The 20505-nt window shown below is 45.4% G+C and overlaps 2 protein-coding genes across 2 annotated transcripts; one reads left to right on the forward strand and one right to left on the reverse strand.

Annotated features, from left to right (window-relative positions):
* The first annotated feature begins 13291 nt into the window (after positions 1-13291).
* LOC119311267 (subtilisin-like protease SBT3.6) lies at positions 13292-16994 on the forward strand. Its single transcript, XM_037586909.1, has 11 exons — positions 13292-13705; positions 13803-13897; positions 13989-14086; positions 14196-14357; positions 14455-14566; positions 14660-15203; positions 15301-15398; positions 15477-15716; positions 15824-15938; positions 16044-16248; positions 16315-16994. Exons 1-11 carry the CDS (start codon positions 13613-13615, stop codon positions 16881-16883), a joined length of 2331 nt encoding a protein of 776 aa, XP_037442806.1. The 5' UTR covers positions 13292-13612; the 3' UTR covers positions 16884-16994.
* Positions 16995-17184: 190 nt separating this feature from the next.
* On the reverse strand, positions 17185-17800 carry LOC119311268. Its single transcript, XM_037586910.1, has one exon. The coding sequence runs from the start codon at positions 17728-17730 to the stop codon at positions 17401-17403; it is 330 nt and encodes a 109-aa protein (XP_037442807.1). The 5' UTR covers positions 17731-17800; the 3' UTR covers positions 17185-17400.
* Between the last annotated feature and the right edge of the window lie 2705 nt (positions 17801-20505).

The raw sequence follows: 20505 nt of genomic DNA on the forward strand, positions 1-20505 counted from the left end.
TCGAATTATGTTTTTTATATTCCAACATTTTGAGAATCTTGTGAACCAAAGATGCACCCTAATTTTGTTGAAGATCTAATGGCTAATAATGTTATTATCCAGTATAATAGCTCATAAGGATATTACCTCTTACCTTATATGCCTGGAAATGTAGTACATATTTGTGTAGTTAAGACAAAACTTGAACCAATATCAACCGGGACAATATTGGATTTATGTGATGTGAATTCATAATTACAAATAAGTATGTTTTTGGTACCGTTGACACCAATTTGCCGCGGAAAGTGATAACAAGCTCTTGGTAACTTCAACTATATATTGCCTACCAGAGTTGCTTCCACCTTAGGAATTAACAATCAATTCAAATTTGATTACTTATTTTCAATATTTTATTGTGGGTAATCTCATGAAGAAAAATGGCTAGAAATCATGTGGCGCTGCAAAACAAGGGCAAGAAATAAACAAGTGATCTAAGTGCCAACGGGCATGGCGCCAACACCGTCGACACATGCACACATCAAATGGATTGACGAGGAACTTTTTTGGTTTCCTAATTCTATAGTATTCAAGAGGCACGCCATTTCAGTTCTACATTTTAGTAGCCATTCTTGCATTTTGAGAATCATGTGAATCAAATGCACCCTAATTTTGTCAACAACGTAATGGATAATAATGTAATTATCCGATATAATAGCTAATAAGGTTATTATCTCTTGCCTCAAATGCCTAGAAATGTAGGATGGAAGACAAAACTTGGACCAATAACAACCAGGTTAATATTCAATTTATATGATGTGAAATCAAAATTATATAGGTATGTGATTGGTACTATTGACACTAATTTACTGCATGGAGAAAATGATAAGAGGCTCTCTCGGTAACTTCTACTATTGTATTGCTAACTACAGTGAAAAGTGCAAGCAAAGGCCGGGCTTCATAGAGCCCTTTACTTTTTTTTTCAGAAAATACATTTTCCATACCAAAAGCAATTCTAAAGAAAGTGTACATGTAGAAATATAGTCGTAGTATACATGCATACAATTTCATGAATATACATATCCATATGTGATCTAAACAAAAAAGACGAATACACAGATTAAAATAGGTTTTTCCTTTGTTGTATTTGCATAAGATATTTGTCTTTTTTGTGTAGCATGCAAATAATCAAATTAGTTGATAATTTTATACAAACTTGAAGAATATACATATGTATTTGTAGAAAAAAAGGACATTTCTTGAAACTTTTTTTTTTTGAAAAACAAGCTCCGAGCTCGGTCTTTGCAACACCTCTCTATAACTACAATTGCTTCCACCTTTGGAATTAGCCTATTTCACTTGATAACAGTGAATTCGAATTTGACTCTTTTTTAAAATACTTAATCGTGGATAGCCTGACGATGAAAATTGGCTGGAAATCTTGTGGTGCTGCAAAACAAGGGCAGGAAATATACAAGTGAGTCAAGCATCCAACGGGCAAGGCGCTATCACTGCCGGCACAAGCACACGACAAAATGATCGATTGGAATTTTGTGTGGTTTCCTAATTCTGTTGGATTCAAGAGGACATGTAATTCACATCCTATATTTTAAACATGTGAATCAAAGATGCACCCTAATTTTGTTGACGATATAATGGCCAATAATGTTATTATACGATACAATAACTAATAATGCTATTATGTCTTGCCCTAGATGCCTGAAAATGTAGGACGCACTTTGTTTAGTTAAGACAAAGCTTGGACAAATAACAACCAGATTAATATTCAATTTATGTGATGTGAAGTCACGATTATAAATAAGTATGTTATTGGTATTATTGACACAAATTCGCTGCATGGAGAAAGCGATAAGAGGCTCTCAGTAACTTCAACTATTATATTGCTAATTAGAGTTGCTTCCAACTTTGGATTTAGCCAATTTCACTTAATTCAAATTTGACTGCTTTTTTTAAATACTTCATGATGGGTAGTTTCGTAATGAAAGTGGGTGGGAATCCTGCGGTGCTGCAAAACATTGTCAAGAAATAAACAAGTCAGTCAAGCACCCAACGGGCAAAGCGCCAACACCACCAGCACACACATGCAGCAAAAAGATCGACAATTTATTTTGGTGGTTTCCTAATCCTAATCCTATAGGATTCAAGAGGACACATCATTCCGATCCTATATTTTTTCTATCCCTACATTTTGAGAATCATGCGAATCAAAGATGCACCCTAATTTTGTCGAGATATAATTGCTCATAATGTCATTATCTGATATGATGGTTAGTAATGTTATTATCTCCTACCTTATATGCCTGGAAATGCCGTATTTCGTGTAGTTAAGACAAATCTTGGACCATATATTTGTGTTGTATTTCTGATGTGAAATCATAATTATAAATAAGTAGTACTATGTTTTGGTACTATTGACACTAATTTGCTGCACGGAGAAAGTGATAAGAGGCTCTCAGTAACTTCAACAACTATTATACTCCGTATTTAGAGTTGCTTCCACCTTTGGAATTAGCCAATTTTGCTTTATAGCAGTGTAATTCGAATTTCTACAAATATCTTTCTTTCAACATTTTATTACCGTGGGCAGTCCCACGAAGAAAATTGGCTGGAAATCCTGCGGCACTCCGAAGCAAAGGGCAAGAAATTAAAAAAAGGGTTTTTATCAGTTTTGCCATCGGTTGTACTACACTACTCAGTTTTGCCACTAAAAAGTTTCACTGCTAAAAAATGCCACTGTTCCGTTAGACACGTGCCCAAAAAAGCCATTTTTCATCATGTCAAAGGACGTTGACCGAAGGTAGATGACGAAATACCCCTATCCCGTTTGTCAACTATCCTCATTTTTGTTTAAGCTGTGGACCCACCTGTAAGGCGAGTATGAAAAGAGAAGACGAAAATTGGAGCCACGGGGTTTCGAACCCACGACCACGAAGGCCAGGCGCTCATGCTAACCAGCTGAGCTAAGGGAAAGTTATGAAATAGAAGGAAATGCATGTCCCATGTCCTTTAGGTAAATAATATTCAAACCGAACAGCATATAATATCATTTCTTGTTGCTCGCTACTCCATTTCTACAGCTAGCTTTCCATGCATCACACAGTAATTGACAACAACAACAAATACGATAACAGGAGCACTTGATTTTCTAAATTTCTCTGATAATTTCAGCATGGTGCCTGCCCATTTTTCTGAAAACAACACAAACACAGCAAGATTTACAAACTTCACATGTGCAGCCTTTTTTTACTTCTAGTATCCGTAATTCCATATCCATCCTGACCATCAGAACACGTGTACCAAATTGCACGCGAGTATAAACAAGTCACCAAACAGCTACTACAAATTCTACACAAGAAATTCCATCTCTACAAGCTACTATGAGCCACACACGCACCACACTAAGAATTAGCATACTCACCCTGCCGGAATTTCAGAGGCTACAACATGATGGGGCGTCTGGTGGCCGATGCTCCTATCCGATTCAGGACTGTTGTTTGTCGCCATTGCCATGAAACAAATCACTTCAAGGCATCACAGGAGGTGGCGGAGCTGGACTTGGGAGGAGTTACGGGCTACGGACGAGGCGCAAGAAGCGCCGAAGCTGCCTGCCTCGAGTGGCGGTGTTGGGTTGGAGGCAACGCCGAAGCCGTGACGGGGGTGGCGCTGGGCGGGCGGTGCGGCGGCTGCGGCGAGTGGAGGCGCGCCGGAGCTAGGCGGGCAGCGTGGCGGCTGCGGCGAGTGGAGGCGCGCCGGAGTTGGGCAGGCAGCGCGGTGGCTGCGGCGAGTGGAGGCGCGCCGGAGCTAGGCGGGCAGCGTGGCGGCTGCGGCGAGTGGAGGCACGCCGGAGCTGGGCAGGCAGCGCGGTGGCTGCGGCGAGTGGAGGCACGCCAGAGCTGGGCGGGCAGCCTGGCGACCGGCGGTTGCAGTTGAGGATCGGCAGGCGACGGCTAGAGAAACTGATACGAGCAGGTTAGGTATTGGATAAGGTTAAGTACAAGTATAAGTACATCTGTTCCTGAAACAAACGCTTCGACTGGACGTGGTGGTTAGCTTGCCCACTGAACACACTCACGTCTTTGGTTCGATCCACCTCATCGCCCTTTTTCCTCGTAATTTCTTTTCCTACTCCTTGACAAGTTGGGCCCATAACATGGAGATAGATCTTGCAAATGAGACCAGGGGCATTATAGTCATATAACGTGGTCAACGTCCATTGACCAGACAGTAACGATGAAAAATGGCTTTTTTGAGCACTTTGTTTAGTTAAGACAAAGCTTGGACAAATAACAACCAGATTAATATTCAATTTATGTGATGTGAAGTCACGATTATAAATAAGTATGTTATTGGTATTATTGACACAAATTCGCTGCATGGAGAAAGCAATAAGAGGCTCTCAGTAACTTCAACTATTATATTGCTAATTAGAGCTGCTTCCAACTTTGGATTTAGCCAATTTCACTTAATTCAAATTTGACTGCCTTTTTTTAAATACTTCATGATGGGTAGTTTCGTAATGAAAGTGGGTGGGAATCCTGCGGTGCTGCAAAACATTGTCAAGAAATAAACAAGTCAGTCAAGCACCCAACGGGCAAAGCGCCAACACCACCAGCACACACATGCAGCAAAAAGATCGACAATTTATTTTGGTGGTTTCCTAATCCTAATCCTATAGGATTCAAGAGGACACATCATTCCGATCCTATATTTTTTCTATCCCTACATTTTGAGAATCATGCGAATCAAAGATGCACCCTAATTTTGTCGAGATATAATTGCTCATAATGTCATTATCTGATATGATGGTTAGTAATGTTATTATCTCCTACCTTATATGCCTGGAAATGCCGTATTTCGTGTAGTTAAGACAAATCTTGGACCATATATTTGTGTTGTATTTCTGATGTGAAATCATAATTATAAATAAGTAGTACTATGTTTTGGTACTATTGACACTAATTTGCTGCACGGAGAAAGTGATAAGAGGCTCTCAGTAACTTCAACAACTATTATACTCCGTATTTAGAGTTGCTTCCACCTTTGGAATTAGCCAATTTCGCTTTATAGCAGTGTAATTCGAATTTCTACAAATATCTTTCTTTCAACATTTTATTACCGTGGGCAGTCCCACGAAGAAAATTGGCTGGAAATCCTGCGGCACTCCGAAGCAAAGGGCAAGAAATTAAAAAAAGGGTTTTTATCAATTTTGCCATCGGTTGTACTACACTACTCAGTTTTGCCACTAAAAAGTTTCACTGCTAAAAAATGCCACTGTTCCGTTAGACAAGTGCCCAAAAAAGCCATTTTTCATCATGTCAAAGGACGTTGACCGAAGGTAGATGACGAAATACCCCTATCCCGTTTGTCAACTATCCTCATTTTTGTTTAAGCTGTGGACCCACCTGTAAGGCGAGTATGAAAAGAGAAGACGAAAATTGGAGCCACGGGGTTTCGAACCCACGACCACGAAGGCCAGGCGCTCATGCTAACCAGCTGAGCTAAGGGAAAGTTATGAAATAGAAGGAAATGCATGTCCCATGTCCTTTAGGTAAATAATATTCAAACCGAACAGCATATAATATCATTTCTTGTTGCTCGCTACTCCATTTCTACAGCTAGCTTTCCATGCATCACACAGTAATTGACAACAACAACAAATACGATAACAGGAGCACATGATTTTCTAAATTTCTCTGATAATTTCAGCATGGTGCCTGCCCATTTTTCTGAAAACAACACAAACACAGCAATATTTACAAACTTCACATGTGCAGCCTTTTTTTACTTCTAGTATCCGTAATTCCATATCCATCCTGACCATCAGAACACGTGTACCAAATTGCACGCGAGTATAAACAAGTCACCAAACAGCTACTACAAATTCTACACAAGAAATTCCATCTCTACAAGCTACTATGAGCCACACACGCACCACACTAAGAATTAGCATACTCACCCTGCCGGAATTTCAGAGGCTACAACATGATGGGGCGTCTGGTGGCCGATGCTCCTATCCGATTCAAGACTGTTGTTTGTCGCCATTGCCATGAAACAAATCACTTTAAGGCATCACAGGAGGTGGCGGAGCTGGACTTGGGAGGAGTTACGGGCTACGGATGAGGCGCAAGAAGCGCCGAAGCTGCCTGCCTCGAGTGGCGGTGTTGGGTTGGAGGCAACGCCGAAGCCGTGACGGGGGCGGCGCTGGGCGGGCGGTGCGGCGGCTGCGGCGAGTGGAGGCGCGCCGGAGCTAGGCGGGCAGCGTGGCGGCTGCGGCGAGTGGAGGCGCGCCAGAGTTGGGCAGGCAGCGCGGTGGCTGCGGCGAGTGGAGGCGCGCCGGAGCTAGGCGGGCAGCGTGGCGGCTGCGGCGAGTGGAGGCACGCCGGAGCTGGGCAGGCAGCGCGGTGGCTGCGGCGAGTGGAGGCACGCCAGAGCTGGGCGGGCAGCCTGGCGACCGGCGGTTGCAGTTGAGGATCGGCAGGCGACGGCTAGAGAAACTGATACGAGCAGGTTAGGTATTGGATAAGGTTAAGTACAAGTATAAGTACATCTGTTCCTGAAACAAACGCTTCGACTGGACGTGGTGGTTAGCTTGCCCACTGAACACACTCACGTCTTTGGTTCGATCCACCTCATCGCCCTTTTTCCTCGTAATTTCTTTTCCTACTCCTTGACAAGTTGGGCCCATAACATGGAGATAGATCTTGCAAATGAGACCAGGGGCATTATAGTCATATAACGTGGTCAACGTCCATTGACCAGACAGTAACGATGAAAAATGGCTTTTTTGAGCATGCGTCTAACGGAACAGTGGCATTTCTGAGCAATGAAAAAAGATATAAATACACTCACGGTCATTGTAGTTGCGACGAAAGCTCGATACGGTCAATGTACTTAGAAATACGGCTGTTACGGTCACTATATATGATGTGACGTGAATGTACGGTCACTGTTGGTCGTATGCGGTGAGTAGCCGCTCCTTTGACCACCTGTTGACCAGTCGTTGGGGACAGGTGGCGATCCGCGCACCGGCCGCTGTGCATAATAAGCGAAAAACCCCTCGGGCATGTCCGAATCCCCCCCAATCATCCCTACTCTGACAACGCCTCTTCGTCTTCGATTGGAGACAGGGAAGGCGCTGCATAGGCGCCGCCGCCCCGGCGATCATCGGCCTACAGGCGCCGCCGCGTGCTGATTTCTTCCGTGGCTGGAGAGGCGCCGCCGCCGCGTCAATTCCACCGGCGGTAGGTGGTGGCGATGGCCCCTGTTCGTCGCGCAGAAGGGGCGCCTCCCCCCGTGTACAGTAAGTTTCATCTTGCGTAAATCCGACTTTTTTTGCGTTTTGATGTTCAAAGACACTCCTTTTTGGCCCGCATTGTCATTATAGATGGTATTCAGCTGGTAGTTTCGATGGATTGTACTAGGGTTTCGGTATTGGATTTGATGGTCTTTGGGGGTTAGGGTTTTAGATACTCGAATGAAATGATGCTATAGTCAATTATGATGCATGATGTTTCTGTCTTGTGTATCAGGCCCTCGAAGCACCAACTTCTCTGTGCAAATCAACCATGGTGGATTTTTTGTTGGCCATGGAAGTAATCGTGCTTATGTTAATGGTCGTGCCATTTGGTATGATAATCTGGAGAAGGTCACTTGGTCACCAATTATGATTGAACACCTTGTTGAGGAGATTGGTTATGAAATGGCAGGGAGGTTGAAGGTATACTATTGTGTCCCCATCCTTACACTCAGTAATAATGGTCTCAGGCAGCTTAGTGATGATGAGCAGACAGATAGAATGGTGATGTTTATTGATATTGGGCACCACTCCTTTAGTATATATCTTGATCATGATGAGAGCTTACAAGCAAACCTAAGTGAGGATGATGTTGTGAACTATCCTAGAGCCACTTTGCCTCCAGTATTTAGTCCTGCAAAGAGAGTGGGCAGCAGCATGACTGCAGAAACAGGGGAAGCAGAGGCAGAACCAGAGGCAGAACCTACTCCTCTCCAGGTTGTATACCCTGAAGTGGAAGCAGGGAAAGATGCACAAGCTGTTGCAAATGAGGATGTTGGAGGAAGCGCATCAAGTGGGAGGACCAAAAGCAGTCATGATATGGAAGCACAGGATGATGCAAGTGATACAGATGATGAGGACTATGACCCAGGTGTACTTGTGGACAGTGATAATGAGATAGGCAATGATGATGATGACTTGTTTGCAGATAATGTTGATGAGGATGAACCAGAACAGAAGCATAAGAACAATTCAAAGGAGCAAGTCAAGCATGTGAAACCTATAGATGAAGACAAAAGCAAGCAGCAGTACAATTCAGATGAAGACTTGTCTGAAGGTGAAGATTTGTGGGCACCTGATTCTGATGATGAGGAAATGCATTTAAAGTTCAAAACTTTCAGACAAGAGGATCTTCATAGGCCAAAATTCCATGTAGGGCAGGTTTTTGAGAGTGTGGAGCTTCCAAGGAAAGCAATTAAAGAGTACTCCTGCCAGAACAGAGTTGATATCAAGCCTCCTGTGAATGATAGGAAAAGAGTGAAAGCAAAATGTGATGAAGACTGCACATGGTACTTGTGGGCATCATATGATAGCAGAACTAAGGCTTTCATGGTGAAGAGATATGTGCATGAGCACACATGCAGCAAGAAGTGGAAGATTAGGGCTTTCACATCAAGATTCCTAGCAATGAAATACCTAGAGAGATTTAGGGCTGATCAAGATATGAACTTGATGAATTTCTCAAGGGTTGTTCAGAAAGAATGGCATATGACACCCACTAGGATGAAACTTCAAAGAGCAAGGAGAATGGCTATGAAGAGTATTTATGGTGATGAGGAAGGGCAGTACAAGCTGCTATTGAATTATGCTAATGAGGTTAGGAGAAGCAACCCTGGCTCATCCTTCTATGTTTCATTAGATGAAAATGCTAGGTTCAGCAAGTTGTACATGTGTCTAGATGCTTGCAAGAGAGGATTTCTGGAGGGTTGTAGACCAGTCATCTTCCTAGATGGTTGCAACATTAAAACTAGATACAGAGGACAACTGCTTGCAGCTGTTGGGGTAGGTCCAAATAACTGCATATTTCCAATTGCCATTGTTGTGGTTGAAGTTGAGGACACCCCTAACTGGTCATGGTTTCTTGACACACTCAAAAGGGACCTAGGCATCATAAACACTAAACCTTGGACTATCATGTCAGACAAACAAAAGGTAAGTACCATCTTTCTTTTTCAAAGTTTATGTGTCATTACTATGTGAATGGTTGTGAATAGCTTCTGAATGGTTATGTTGCTTTGCAATTGTAGGGGCTCATCAATGCAGTTGAAGAACTGTTCCCTGAGTCAGAACACCGATATTGTGTTAGGTACATGTGGCAAAACTTTCAACAACATTTCAAAGGTGACATCTTGAAGAATCAACTCTGGAAGATAGCTAGGAGCAATACAGTGCAGTTGTATGAACAGGGCATGGAGGAGATGAAGGTTCTTAATGTTGAGGCATACAAATGGCTGCATGAGCTAGAACCACAAACTTGGGTTAAGGCTTTTCAAAGTGACTTGCCAAAATGTGATATTCTGCTTAACAACATTTGTGAAGTTTTCAACAGGTACATTTGTGAAGTTTGCCAAAATGCTTTTCAATGTAGTGAATTACCAATACTTACCATGGTTTGCTGTTAAATGCAGGTATATCCTGGAAGCAAGGGAACTACCAATACTTAGCATGGTTGACAGGATTTACAAGAAACTTATGACAAGGCATTACAACAAACAACTGGAGTCGGATAAATGGCAAGGAGATGTATGTCCAAAGATCAGGAAGAAGGTTGAGAAGGTAACAGAATTTGCAAACACATGCTATGTGGAGGGATCAGGAGATGGCTTATTCCTAGCAGGTGATAGAGGAATGGATTACATAGTGGACATGCACAAGAAAACCTGCACATGTAGAAGAATGCAGAAAGCAGGCATTCCATGCTCTCATGTGGTAGCCTGCTGCAGGAATGATAGAGTTGATCCTTTGAACATGGTTGATCATTGCTACTCAAAACATATGTTCAAGAAAGCATATGGCAATATTATCTATCCTTGTAGAGATAGGAGTGAATGGGAAGACTTACATGGGCCTCCAATAATGCCACCATTGTACCAGAAGCATGTTAGAAGGCCATGTACTACAAGGAGACAGGCACCTGGAGAGGTTGATCATAGAAGGGGAGGGAATAAAATCACAAGGGATGGTGTCATTATGCATTGTTTTTATTGTGGTGATGCAGATCACAACAGGAAGGGGTGCAAGACCTTGAAGGCTGGACTGCCACCACCTAATGTGCCTCCACCAAATGATCAACCATCTTCAAATGTGCCTCCTCCAAATGAAGGTAATGCTGGTGTCAATGTGCCTCCTCCAAATGAAGGTACTGCTGGTGTCAATGTCACTCCTCCAAATGAAGGTGTTGTTGGTGCCAATGTGACTCCTACAAATGTGGCTCCTCCATATGGTGATCTCATGGTTGACAACATGATTGCCCAGGTACTACTGATCTCCTCATCAAATATACATTATTTGTACATGAATATCCTATTGTTCTCATCAAATGTACATTCTTCATAGATGCCAACAGCAAGGGTTGTGGAACAAAGGCCAGTACATGCTTCTGCTTTCCTTACTGCTGCCCAAGTGCTGCTCAACCAGAGTAATGGAAGCCAAGGGAGCCAAGCTAGTTCAAGCACCATAAGGCCAGGTGAGTTGGCACAAAAATTGGAGGTCATGAAGAATCAGAAAGATAGGGAAGTAGAGGAGAGGAAGAAGGCAATACTTGCATCTAGAAGAGAAGAGGAATTGAAGAGAGCTGAAGAGATAGCAAAAAGGAAACATGAGGTTGCACAGAGGAAATCTGAGCTTGCAGAGAGAAGAAGGTTGGCTACATTGGAGAGAACTGCCAAGAAGAAAGAAGAAGCAGAATTGAACAAGAAGGTTCAAGCTGAGACAAGAAAAATTATTGAAGAGATAAAGAAAACAATAGCTGCTGAGAGGAAAGCCAAGCAAGAAGCAAAGAGGAAAGCTGCTGCTGAGAAGAAGGAGGCAGAAAAGAGGGCAGAGAGGGAAGCAACTGCTGCAAAGAGAGAAGAGCAAAAAAAATTTGCTGCTGCACAGAAGGCAGAAGAGAAGAGACTTGCTGCTGCAAAAAAAGAAGAGGAGAAGAGACTTGCTGCTGCACAAAAAGAAGAGGAGAAGAGACTTGCTGCTGCACAAAAAGAAGAGGAGAAGAGACTGGCTGCTGCTAAAAGAGAAGCAGATAAGAAGCTTGCTGCTGCACAGGAGAGAATGATGGCAATTGCACAGAGAGAACATGAGAAAAGGTTGGCTGCGAAAAGAAAAGCTAGCCAGAATGAAGCTGAATGTCCAAGAAAGACTGTCAAATCATCAATGTTTGATATCTTTAGGTAGGTTGCCAAAGTAAAAGTGTTTGGTACCTTCCTGATCATACTGTCTTTGTTATTCATATGATCATGAATGGCGCCAACTTGCTTTTGTTTAGGCTATGTACTGCAATAATTTATGTTGGTTCTGTATGGATGATGGATGATTGTAAGAAAGTACTTCAAAACTGTATTCTCTTTTGGTTATCTATGGATGATGGATGGTAATATGATACCGTGCCTGATAATAATATGTTGATCCATGATGCCCATTACTTATTCTCAGTTTCCTAGTCAATTCAACTGTTAAGTGCAGATAGATTGATATCATACATCATTGCATCATTTTTACTGAAAACTCCAACATCAATATAACTAGGATAAAATGATAAAAGTTGAAGTGCAAAATACCATCACATGACATAGCATAGGATAGATAGATAGATCGACAGGTTCAACATAGGATATCCACTTGGGCTTACACACCATTACATGTCCTCAACACAAATTAACCTACCACTACTAGATCAGATAATCTACTAAGAGATCATCTACTAACCAACCACTACTACACCATTGCAACACCAACAACCCAAAAGTAGCATCTTCAACATCTTCAACACAGCATCAATGCAGCAACATCCCCAAAAGAAACATCTTCACCACTTCAATTCTTCACTTCTTCAGCATCAACCCAACAGCAACAGCACCTAGCACCACCACTGCAACAAACAACATCTTCATCAGCTTCATCACCTCCCTCCCTAACATCATCAGTGCAATTGCTTGCTGCCTGCTCATCCCACAACTTGCTTCCTTCTTTGCAGCCTGGTTGGACCTGCTGATGGGTGCATTCATCTGCACCAGTTCCTGTGCAGCAATCAGATGCTCCCTTCGTTCCTCCACCTCACCAATAGCATCCACGGCGGCATCTTCGACGAGGTAATGTTTGTCAACAAGATACTCAACATACTCCAACTCCCAACGCCAGAAATCACAAGAAACCTATCCAAAAATTGGGGTAGCAGAGGTCAAAAACTTGCATCTTTCCATCAAAATCAAACACAACGAATACAAAAATGAAATGAAGAACTAACCCCATGGCTGCGGCATCTGTAGAAGACCCACCCGTCGTGCTTCTCAGTGGTCGATACATACATCTGCACCTTCTCCTTGCAGCTGGGGCAGGAGATCAGGGGCAGCGCCATTGCCCTGCGGCGGACAGCGGCGCTAGAGGAGCTTGCGGCAGACATGAGCAGATCTTGCGGCGGCGGCAGTGCTGGCTAGGGATTGAAGAGCGGAGAGAGAGAGGGGCGGGGAGAGAGAGGAGCAGGACTAGGGATTTGACGGGGAGAGAGGAGCAAGCAGGGAGATAGAGGAGCGGGGCAATTTTACACTTAACCCCTCGCCGCAAGATTGGCCTAATCGGAGCTGAGAACGTGGCGGTCAACAGGTGGTCAAAGGAGCGGCTACTCACCGCATACGACCAACAGTGACCGTACATTCACGTCACATCGTATATAGTGACCGTAACAGCCGTATTTCTAAGTTCAGTGACCGTATTGGGCTTTCGTCGCAACTACAATGACCGTGAGTGTATTTATCTCATGAAAAAAATTTAGTGGCAGAACTGAGTAGTGCAGTACAACCGATGGCAAAACTGATAAAAATCCTTAAAAAAACAAGTGAGCGGAGCACCCAACGGCCGAGGCGCGTTCGGCCGGACGCCAACACCTCCGGCACAGGCAGCAAACGGGTCGACAGGGGAGAGAGCAGGGAGCGAGGGTGGGACGGGAGTGGGAGCACGACAGTGATCACCTCGGCTCCATTAGAAAACTCCGCCCGAGGAGCACATCGCTGCGTCAGGAGGAAGAACAAAGAGTAAACAAACAGACAAGCAAGCGGATCCACACCGGCGACCGCAACAGTGGCCGGCTGCTGCGGGGCACTGTATTTACTACTCCTGGTAGGCGATTTGAATCGAGTCCAGGTCCAACGCTGACAGGAGCCTGCCCGAGAGAGAAGCCGGCCACGCCAAGACACCAACCCCCCTCCCCCTCTCTCTCGCCTCGGTTCCTCCTCTCGCCTTTCAAACCACTCCACTCCGCCGCAGCCCTCCATTTTTCCCGGCGCCGGCCGGCCTCGCGCTCCCTCTCGAGCTACCGTTGCGGCGGCCATGGCTGACAAGCCCCCCGTCGTCGTCGTCGTCGTCGTCGTCTTCCTCCTCCTGCTGCTCGGCCTCGGCCTCGGCCTCTGCTCCTGCGCCAATGTGAGCCGTCCGTTCAAGCTTCACCATGGTGTTTGGTGGCGGCGCATAGCTTGCCATGGTTGCGTGTTTGCTTATTTCTTGGCCTGCCGATCTGCAGGTGCACATTGTGTACATGGGGGAGAGGCACCCGGAGCTGCACCCGGACCTGGTCCGGGACTCGCACCACGGCATGCTCGCCGCCGTCCTCGGCAGGTTAGAGACGAGTCTTCTTCTTCCTCTTCTTACTTTGGAGAACGCCTCAAAGACTCAAGAGCTGTGTGTGTGTGGCCTTGTGATTTCGCAGCAAACAGGCGGCCGAGGACGCCATCCTCTACAGCTACAGGCACGGCTTCTCCGGCTTCGCCGCCGTGCTCACCAACGCGCAGGCGGCGCAGCTCTCCGGTGAGCGTCCGGGCCGCCTGCACATCTTGCCGTTGTTCATAATAACAAATTAATTGCTCCTTCTTCTCTGCTAACTATTTCTCCTTTTGCTCTGGTTAAATAAAAAAAGATTGGCCTGGGGTCGTGCGGGTGGTTCGGAACCGGGTGCTTGACCTGCACACCACCAGGAGCTGGGACTTCATGCGGGTGAACCCGTCGCCGTCCGGCGGGAGCGGAATCCTCTCCCGCAGCAGGTTCGGGGAGGACTCCATCATCGGTGTGCTAGACACAGGTGAGATTGCATTTGTTCAGTTGTATAGCAGAAATCAGGATTGCAACTGGCACTGCAATGTGGCGAGTAAGGTTTTCTTGGGATCTTAACTTTTCAGGGATATGGCCGGAGTCGGCCAGCTTTAGGGACGACGGCATCGGCGAGGTTCCGCGGCGGTGGAAAGGGCAATGCGTCGCCGGAGAAAGGTTCAATGCTTCCAACTGCAACAGGTTAGCATGCCTGCTCTTTCCTTTCAGTTTGCTTGCCATTTGGTTGTGAGAATGTACCATCCTGGTGGTGACTTCAGATTCATGATAGGATAGGAAAATAATAGGCGCGAAGTGGTTCGTCAAAGGGTACCAAGCCGAGTACGGGAAGATGAACACGACTGACATCCACGAGTACATGTCGGCGAGGGACGCCGTCGGGCATGGGACGCACACTGCATCCACTGCTGCCGGCGCTCTAGTGCCCGACGCCAACTTCCGGGGGCTTGCCAGTGGTGTGGCGAGGGGAGGGGCGCCGAGGGCTAGGTTGGCTGTTTACAAGGTGTGCTGGGCTACTGGGGATTGTACCTCTGCAGATATCCTTGCTGCCTTCGACGCTGCCATACACGACGGTGTCGATGTGCTCTCGGTGTCTCTCGGCCAAGCACCACCTCTCCCTGCTTATGTTGATGATGTCCTGGCGATTGGATCCTTCCACGCCGTCGTGAGAGGGATCACTGTGGTCTGTTCTGCAGGGAACTCCGGTCCTTATTCAGAGACGGTGATCAACTCTGCACCGTGGGTTCTAACCGTTGCTGCGGGCACCATTGATCGGACTTTCCTCGCAAAGATCACCCTGGGCAACAATAGTACTTATGTGGTAAGAGTTTCATCTGAATTATTGATTTGAACTTATGGTTGCAAACTGTTGATATATCCCTGTCTGCGTCTGGCATTCTCATGTACCGTGGTTGCAGGGCCAAACAATGTATTCTGGGAAGCATGCTGCGACAAGCATGCGTATAGTATATGCTGAAGATGTTTCATCTGATAATGCTGATGATACTGATGCAAGGTAAAAGCTTCGTCATCCTTGTTCTGTCTTTATTGGTCGTAAAAATCTACACTCCCCTTTTGGCTAATGCCTCTGCAGAAGTTGCACTGCAGGATCTTTGAATGCTACTCTAGTAAAAGGAAATGTGGTGCTCTGCTTCCAAACACGAGGACAGCGAGCATCTCAGGTGGCAGTAGAGACCGTAAAAAAGGCCCGTGGTGTAGGAGTCATCTTTGCGCAGTTTTTAACCAAAGATATAGCATCTGCTTTTGATATTCCCCTTATTCAAGTAGACTATCAAGTTGGAACAGCCATACTTGCATATACTACTAGCACGAGGTACATAAAACAGTATTGTATATGATTCCGTAGTTGTGAAAGAACTGAATTTATGATGGTATACTGTCTGTTGAACCATGTTGAGATTTGTTTTTCTACATAAACAGAAACCCAACGGTTCAGTTTGGCTCCGCAAAAACAATTCTTGGAGAATTGATAGGCCCTGAAGTTGCATACTTCTCATCTAGGGGCCCGAGCTCTCTGACTCCATCAATTCTGAAGGTAATTACATCCCTCAGCTGACCACCCAAGTTTGTCCTTAATGCATACTACTAAGCTTAAACTCCAAATAAACATGCTTCTTCTCTTGCCATCTAACTTCTGCAGCCAGACATAACTGCCCCGGGTGTAAACATTTTGGCTTCATGGTCACCTTCCGTAGCCTTATCATCGGCCATGGGATCTGTGAATTTCAAGATTGATTCTGGAACTTCAATGTCCTGCCCGCACATTTCAGGCGTGGCCGCTCTTCTCAAATCAATGCATCCTAATTGGAGCCCGGCTGCAGTAAAATCGGCAATGGTCACAACAGGTAATGGTCATATGCTTCACCTTGTCACATACTCTCCCCCTAACTAACAGGTCTACACCTTTGTAGCCAATGTCCATGACGAGTATGAATTCGAGATGGTATCTGAAGCAGCGCCCTACAAGCAGGCGAATCCCTTCGACTATGGAGGTGGCCATGTGGATCCAAATAGGGCTGCACACCCTGGTCTCGTATACGACATGAGACCATCTGATTACGTGCGCTTCCTTTGCTCCATGGGCTACAACAACTCAGCCATCGCCTCCATGGTTCAGCAGCACACACCCTGTCAACATTCGCCAAAATCGCAGCTGAACCTGAACGTCCCATCCATCACCATTCCTGAACTGAGGGGCAAGCTGTCGGTGTCGAGAACGGTCACCAATGTTGGCCCGGTCGCGTCCAAGTACAGAGCCCATGTGGAAGCACCTCCAGGGGTGAACGTCACCGTGAACCCCTCGCTTCTGACCTTCAACTCGACAGTCAACAGGTTAACATTCAAGGTGACATTCCAGGCCAAACTGAAGGTTCAGGGGCGGTACACCTTCGGCAGCCTGACATGGGAGGACGGCACACACACTGTGAGGATTCCTTTGGTGGTTCGGACAATGATCAATAGGTTCTATGTCAATGCATGAATAAGTAACACGCTGTAGTATGTACCGTCGCTTTCGGTCATGAGAACAAATGATGTAACAAACTTGCTAATCTCTCCTGATTCTAATAGCATTGGTGATTGGTTGGGGCTTCTTGGCTAGAGTTTTACTATGGTGAAATAATTTTTTGTCGCACCAAATTTGGCCAATTTCAGCAGTATCTGCAACATGAATTGAAGTGTTGCACAAAAAAAGGAACTTCTATTGATAACCAGGAGCATCTTTGGCGACACAAATTTGAACAATTTTAGCAGCAAGTATGTGCAAACATGAATTGAACTGCTGCACAAAAAGGAACTTGTATTCATAACCAGGGGCATCTTTGGTCACACAAAGAATGATGAGCAGTAAGTACAAATTGCAGCATACACGGTGAGAATACAATGGATGTTTAGCTGTAATGCTATGAGTAATGCCACCATATCTTACACGACCAAGAATCCAATTTGTGAACAGGAGAGGTCAAAGCATACACATACGGGTCCTGAATCCTGGGGTCTCATGATTTGATCTTCTTCTCGTCGGCGGAGGCCTTGTCGCCGCTGGGATCGGCGGCGGACGCGTGGGCGGCGAGTGCCTTCTTGTAGTCCTGGAGCTCGTCGTAGTAGATGTCCCAGACGCAGCGGACGCAGCCGCTGCCGCAGCAGTCGCCGGGGAGCGGCTTCTCGGGCGGCTCCGGGGCCGCGGTCGCCGGCGCGTCGGTCTTCTTGGCGTCGGCCATAGCGGGCGCCGTAGGGAGGCGGCGGGAGAGGTGGACGAGAGGGCGCCCCGGCGCGGGGAAGAGAGGCGGGATCGGAGAGGCCGGGACGCGGAGGACGGCGCCCAGCATGCGGGCGGGGGGAAGGGGAAAGCGATGGGAAGTCGTTTCCCGATTGGTTGGCTTGAGTTTGTAGGGAGGACGAGTCCAACTGGCGCAAGCGATCGAGCGCAGGGAACACACACGGCGGCGCGTCGTGTTTGGCGAAAACTCTTTAAAAAACACTGCCATAGCAAAAAGAAAAGAAAAGCGAAGGAATAGTGAGTATTAATCCTTAGAATGCTAAATACGGTCAAAGAAAGATTGTCCGGCACATGGCGCAACCAGCAAGCGGTGCTACCTCGTCACGCAGTAGATTAGCAAGGCAATGAGAAACTCTATTTTGATCGCGTGCAATTTTCAACGAAATATACTCATGGTTCTCCAAGATGCTTTTGATCTCCAACACCAAGTGTCCATAAGAAGAACGCTCATGTGATTGGTTGGTTAGTGCAGCGACGGTAGTAGAATTGTTCGATTAGATGAGGAAGCTTTGATTGTTGTATGGTTAGTGCGATCCTTTCCATGTCACTAATTTTGGCTCCGAGGGCATTATTGCAATGAAACTGACATTTGTAAGCTAAACCGGTTACGAGCCCTCTGAATCTCTAGAAGCACCATTCTAGTACCTGCTTCATCAGTTTCTTTCAGGAACGACCCGTCAACCGAGAGCGCCACCTAGTTAGGAGGTGGCAGAGGCCATGTGGGGCTCTACCTAGGCTCCTTCGGAGGATCACTGCAGGTGAATACTTTGATATATGCCTTTCCTTTTATTGTACTTTCAATAGACTGCTTCTCTACCTGAGTCGACGAGGAAAAGTAGCTGCACAGGTAATCTCTTGACACTTTAGTGCCAAGAAGCTTATCATTACGAAGACACCAAATCCTCCGATCAACTTGATGATTTTTTTGAAATGAAAGCCCTTCCCCTCGCCGGCCGAACAACCAAGGCAAAAACTATCATCAGATGTTTTTACAGCGCTCGGACTCGGCGGAGGCCAAAGGTAGTTGTAGCAGAATAATAGGGTTTTAAACTTCGCCCTTACAAACAAACATGAACGACACTCAACATGATACGTTGATGATTGATGACCCACAAGAATAGGGTATCTATCATAGTCCTTTCAATAAGTAAGAGTGTCGAACCCAACAAGGAGCAGAAGGAAATGACAAGCAGTTTTCAGTAAGGTATTCTCTGCAAGCACTGAAATTATCTGTAATGGATAGTTGTGTGATAAGATAATTCTTAATGGGTAATAAGTAGCAAAAGTAACTAAGATGCAGCAAGGTGTCCAAATCCTTTTTGTAGCAAAGGACAAGCCTGGACAAACTCTTATATAAAGCAAAGCGCTCCCGAGGGCACATGGGGATTATTGTCAAGCTACTTTTCATCATGCTCGTATGATTCGCGTTCGTTACTTTGATAATTTGATATGTGGGTGGACCGGTGCTTGGGTGCTCCCCTTCCTTGGACAAGCCTCCCACTTATGATTAACCCCTCTCACAAGCATCCGCAACTACGAAAGAAGAATTAAGGTAAACCTAACCATAGCATGAAACATATGGATCCAAATCAGCCCCTTACGAAGCAACGCATAAACTAGGGTTTAAACTTCTGTCACTCTAGCAACCCATCATCTACTTATTACTTCCGAATTCTTTTCCCTAGGCCCAAATCATGCTGAAGTGTCATGTAGTCGACGTTCACATAATACCACTAGAGAAGAGACAACATACATCTCATCAAAATATCGAATGAATACCAAATTCACATGATTACTTATAACAAGACTTCTCCCATGTCCTCGGGAACAAACGTAACTACTCACAAAGCATATTAATGTTCATAATCAGAGGAGTATTAATTATCATTAAGGATCTAAAAATATAATGTTCCACCAGATAAACCAACTAGCATCAACTACAAGGGGTAATCAACACTACTAGCAACCCACAGGTACCAATCTGAGGTTTTGAGACAGAGATCGGATACAAAAGATGAAGTAGGGTTTGAGAGGAGATGTTGCTGGTGAAGATGTTGATGGATATTGACCCCCTCCCGATAAGAGGATCGATGGTGATGATGATGGCGATGATTTCCCCCTCCCGGAGGGATGTTTCCCCGATAGAACAGCTCCGCCGGAGCCCTAGATTGATTCTGCCCAGGTTCCGCCTCGAGACGGCAATGCTTCATCTCGAAAGCTTCTCTCCTATTTTTTCCAGGGCAAAAGACACCATATAGCAGAAAATGGGCATCGGGGGCCTGCCAGGGGTCCCACAAGGTAGGGGGGCGCGCCCAGGGGGTAGGGCGCGCCCTCCACCCTTGTGGCTGGTTGGTGGCCCCCCTTTGGTGCTTTCTTCACCCAATATTTTTTATTTATTTCAAAACTGATCTCCGTGAAGTTTCAGGACTTTTGGAGTTGTGCAGAATAGGTCTATAATATTTGCTCCTTTTCTAGTCCAGAATTCCAGCTGTCGGCATTCTCCCTCTTCATGTAAACCTTATAAAATAAGGGAGAAAAGGCATAAGTATTGTGATATAACATGTAATAATAGTCCACAATGCAATAAATATTGATATAAAAGCATGATGCAAAATGGACGTATCAACTCCCCCAAGCTTAGACCTCGCTGTCCTCAAAGCGAAAGCCGATATCAAAAAATATGTCCACATGTTTAGAGATAGAGGTGTCGATAAAATAAAATACGGACATGAGGGCATAATGATCATCTTTAGAACAACAACATATATTGTCATATGATTTCTTATGCTAAAGTAACAATTCATTCACAAGGTAAAGTATGAAC

The sequence above is a fragment of the Triticum dicoccoides genome, chromosome 5B (assembly GCF_002162155.2).
Source record: "Triticum dicoccoides isolate Atlit2015 ecotype Zavitan chromosome 5B, WEW_v2.0, whole genome shotgun sequence".
NCBI classification, from domain to species: Eukaryota; Viridiplantae; Streptophyta; class Magnoliopsida; order Poales; family Poaceae; genus Triticum; species Triticum dicoccoides.

What these genes read in the sequence shown, in the direction of transcription:
- LOC119311268 (XM_037586910.1), bottom strand. Translation starts at nt 17,730, where the DNA reads ATGCTGGGCGCCGTCCTCCGCGTCCCGGCCTCTCCGATCCCGCCTCTC.
- LOC119311267 (XM_037586909.1), top strand. Translation starts at nt 13,613, where the DNA reads ATGGCTGACAAGCCCCCCGTCGTCGTCGTCGTCGTCGTCGTCTTCCTC. An exon ending in CTCGCCGCCGTCCTCGGCAG is followed by an intron (nt 13,898 to 13,988) that starts GTTAGAGACGAG and finishes GTGATTTCGCAG; the next exon opens with CAAACAGGCGGCCGAGGACG. An exon ending in GCAGGCGGCGCAGCTCTCCG is followed by an intron (nt 14,087 to 14,195) that starts GTGAGCGTCCGG and finishes AAATAAAAAAAG; the next exon opens with ATTGGCCTGGGGTCGTGCGG.